The sequence below is a fragment of the Vigna angularis genome, chromosome 6 (genome assembly GCF_016808095.1).
Source record: "Vigna angularis cultivar LongXiaoDou No.4 chromosome 6, ASM1680809v1, whole genome shotgun sequence".
Taxonomy (NCBI): domain Eukaryota; kingdom Viridiplantae; phylum Streptophyta; class Magnoliopsida; order Fabales; family Fabaceae; genus Vigna; species Vigna angularis.
Window position 1 is genome coordinate 34,974,005 of NC_068975.1, and position 4,143 is coordinate 34,978,147.

Here is a 4,143-nt window from a genome sequence, read left to right on the forward strand (position 1 = left end):
AAAAAATTAACCACACTCTATGCTTTCACTAGCTAAATAGGAAAAATGAGAAGTCAAATGGATAACTAATTTAAAGTTAAATACTAAATAAATATTGAAATATGTTTCTTTCCATAAAATACCAAAAAAATATTTCGAATCAGATACGGATACTATCTGATTTGTAATAAAAAAATTCTCTGATTACTCATCTCATTATTTATTGAATATTTGTTTAAAAATTACGTATAGAATATTTTAAAATTTACTGGTATCACTGGATACTCACATGTATTTAACAAAAGATATTTTATAAATCTTTAAAATAAAATTAAATAAAATTAAATAAAATTACAATAATAAATAAAAATTAAATTTTAATTAAATTTTATTTAATAAAATATAAATTTAATTAAAATTTTATTTTTTTTAAATAATTAATATTCACGGATATATTAATGATATTTACACCCAACTTATTTTGTAAATAAATATTAAAATATTGTTACTCGTAATAATTATATACTATACTAACTATATTTTATGCTGTAAGATTTATTTGCGATCGTATATACAGATATTTTTGTCATTTTAAAACTATCATATTGAACACGTTTTCTAATGTTATTTAATAACACTTTTTAAAAATATAGTTTTTAAATAATAATTGAAAAGTTACAATAAATTCACGTGTGAATTATTTTTAGTAGATAAGTTATATAATTGTATTTGAATGGATAAACTGTGCACTTCGGCATTTCATTAATTAAAAATAAGTTATTTTTATATATTAAAAGATAAATGATTTAGTTATATATTTGTCTATTAAAAAGTAAATTGTCTTATTAAAAACGACTGGCTAAAAATATTGTATCTAATGTATAAAAAAAGTGAAAATAATTATTTTTATTGATATAAAGATGTATTTAAAATATTTATTATATAATTTAAATTTAATTTAAAACTGTTGAGTTTTTTTAAAGTATTTGTTGAGTTTAATTATTTTGTTCTTTTCACACGGTATAATCTACTGTTGATATAATCAAAGTTATTAAAACATTTTCACTTTAATTTTGAAATAGAAAAATAATAAAACATTTTCATTTAAGTTTCAAATACAAAATTATTTAAGCAATTTTACTTAAATTTGAAATAAAAAGAACTTAAAATATTTTAGCTTAAATTTGAAAAAAAAAATAGCACAGTACTAAATATAGTGTTTTTTATGTTGATTTGCAATAAAATACTTTAATTTCTAACTTATTTGAAATTTTTTATTACAAGGTAAAATTTGTGTAAACCAGAGACAAACATACTCTTTTTAATCTATTTGAATTTATGACTAAGAAAATGATAGAATTATTTATAGAAGTAAATAAAATTTATGATAAGGTTTGTATTTTGGGGTCTTGGTTCCGATTGACTGGGAAAGAAGAATATAATTATTTTGGGGTTTAAACATTTTTTCCTTCTTTCCTCTCAAACGCAGATAATGTAATATAAAATAGGTACATCAGTTGTAACGGAAAGGGAGGAAGTTGGGCGGTCCCGTATTCCTGTAAAGTTAAATAATTTAATTAAGTATTGAATTTAAAAAATTGAAGGTAAAAGAGAGAGAAGAAGACGAGTAATTAAGTTAATTAGAGATGGATAATAAGGAATAAGTAGATTATAAATGTAAAAAGGGAGTATAATAATAGATAGTAGTGGAGATGTGAAAGAAAAATAGAGGGTAGGAAGGGAATGTAAGATAGAGAATGAGGTTATTGATTGATTGGTTTGGAATAATAATATAATTAGCCGCCGCAGATTGATATGTTATGTCATTGGGAGAGGGAACGAGTGAGCGTTTCCCATGCCCATAAACAATAGCAGCCACCATCCTTCCCTTCAAAATCATTCTCAAATCAAATAATAATAAAAAAATTAAAAAACATCAGATATAGATCCAACTATCAAGTCACGCGGCGAGACAGAAGATTCCGCCGACAACATTTCTACGTACTACTACAATATCCACCCATTTTCAAATCCACACACTTTTCTTTAATAAATTAAATATTTTTACATTCAATATTCCATATTAAAAAAAACAGACAAATGAGCACCACAGAATAAATACATAGAAATGAAATAATAAATTATTAATTGAGAGGGTTGTCCGGAGGCATAGGATAAGTGGGGTGGATGATGTGATCATCAGACGAAACCAACTGCTTTGTCTGCTGTCTGTCTGGACAACCCACATGCCACGTAACTCTGTAACTTCCACACTGCAATGGTAATTTCCATGTCCAACACCCCAGTCAAATTCATAGTTGACTCTCTCTCTCTCTTTATTTCTCTCTCTGGATTCATCATCCATCATGCACGGCCCATCCATCCCATCCCCATCTATAAAAAACGCACCTGCTCCCTCCCACTACCCTGCATCCATCATCCATGCTCTTCCTTTTCTCTCTTTCCTCTCCCACTCTCAACACAAACCAAAATTAAATTCACTCCATAACAATATTATGGCGCCCAGGGACAAGACCACTGCCGTTAAGGTTAACACTAACGCTAACGCCGCCGGAGTCAAGGAGGTGCATTTTCGGGGAGTCAGGAAGAGGCCGTGGGGAAGATACGCCGCCGAGATCAGAGATCCCGGCAAGAAGAGCCGCGTTTGGCTAGGCACCTTCGACACGGCGGAGGAGGCGGCGCGTGCCTACGACGCCGCTGCTCGGGAGTTTCGCGGCCCCAAGGCCAAGACCAATTTCCCTCCTCCGTCCGATAGTAATGTCAAGAACGCCAGCCCTAGCCAGAGCAGCACCGTCGAGTCTTCCAGTCGCGACCGCGATGTCGCCGCCGATTCCTCCCCTCTGGACCTCAACCTTGCCCCGGCCGCCGTCTCCGCTGCCCGCTTCCCCTTCCAGCACCAGTTCTCCGTTTTTCCGGCGGCGGCCAACCAGGTTATGTACTTCGACGCTGTCATACGCGCCGGTTTGGGCGGCCCGCGTGGGTTTGGATTTGGCTACAATCAGCATCCCGTTGTGGCGAGCGAGTTCCACGCGACGACCAGCGACTCGGACTCGTCCTCCGTGATCGATCTGAACCACAACGAAGGCGATATGAAGGGGAGCGGTTCCAGAATTTTCGATCTCGACCTTAATAACCCTCCTCCACAGGAGATGGCCTGATCCGGAATCTGACACACCCTTGAGTTTTTTTTTAATTTTTAATTTTGTTTTTCGGATTATGAATTTCTCTTTAGTTTTTTTTTAAGTAGAGAAAATAGCAGCGTCCGATAACCTAAAATAACAGGAAGGAAAGGAATGGCACTATGTGAATAGGTAGGCGATATGATTGTCTGTATTTTTTGCGACAGATGAAGAACCGAACCGTCGGTTTGATGCTGTCGTTTCTTAAATGAGGAAACGGTTATTATTATTTTGGTTTTGATTAGTGGTGAGTAGTAGTATTGTGTAAGGTGTAATGTTGTTGGTTAAATGAATTTAACAGCAAAGTTTTGATCATACGTTGATTGTGATGTTGTTTTAGAATGGGAAAATGGATAGGTGTGGTGTGGGTGAAGCGTACTTGGTAAGTAGTGGTCGTTGTTGTGGCGTTGATTTATTGACCTGCCGCCACGTGACAGCTGGCCCCTGTTTCCTCTTCGAAAGTTTAAGGTGACACCACACGTGTCCCACTTCCACACTCATTCCTCCATCTTTCAAAACCCATACCATTACCAGTCTTTCCTCAAAATCTTTTATCCTTTAATTCTTCTCATTTCTTTACAGACGTGACACCAGATAACCCATCAATTTTACGTTTCCTCCTCCTTCCACATCCCAAACTAACTTTCCTCTTTCAATATCATAACCATATCTGCATAGGATTTCCATTAACTATTTTAATAAACCAAAAAATCAAATTAATTAATATATAACTCTTTCACTCATTATTTATTCAATTTTAAAACTATTCATAATTCAGGATATTTATATAAACCACAGACATGAAAGACAATTGTAATGACATGCAACTAGGAAAAAAATTCTGGAAATCCTATGACAAGTTCAACCACGTAATATCGACATTCTCAAATTAACTCCCGACAGGGAATAACTATGCATCATTTACACATGACTTCAAAATTCTGACTCGCTTTGGAGTCTACAC

General features: G+C 33.8%; 1 protein-coding gene across 1 annotated transcript; it reads left to right on the forward strand.

Moving 5' to 3' along the window:
• The first annotated feature begins 2,350 nt into the window (after positions 1-2,350).
• LOC108341877 (ethylene-responsive transcription factor 4) lies at positions 2,351-3,494 on the forward strand. The gene has a single exon (XM_017579539.2). It carries the CDS (start codon positions 2,496-2,498, stop codon positions 3,156-3,158), a length of 663 nt encoding a protein of 220 aa, XP_017435028.2. The 5' UTR covers positions 2,351-2,495; the 3' UTR covers positions 3,159-3,494.
• The last annotated feature ends 649 nt before the right edge of the window (positions 3,495-4,143 follow it).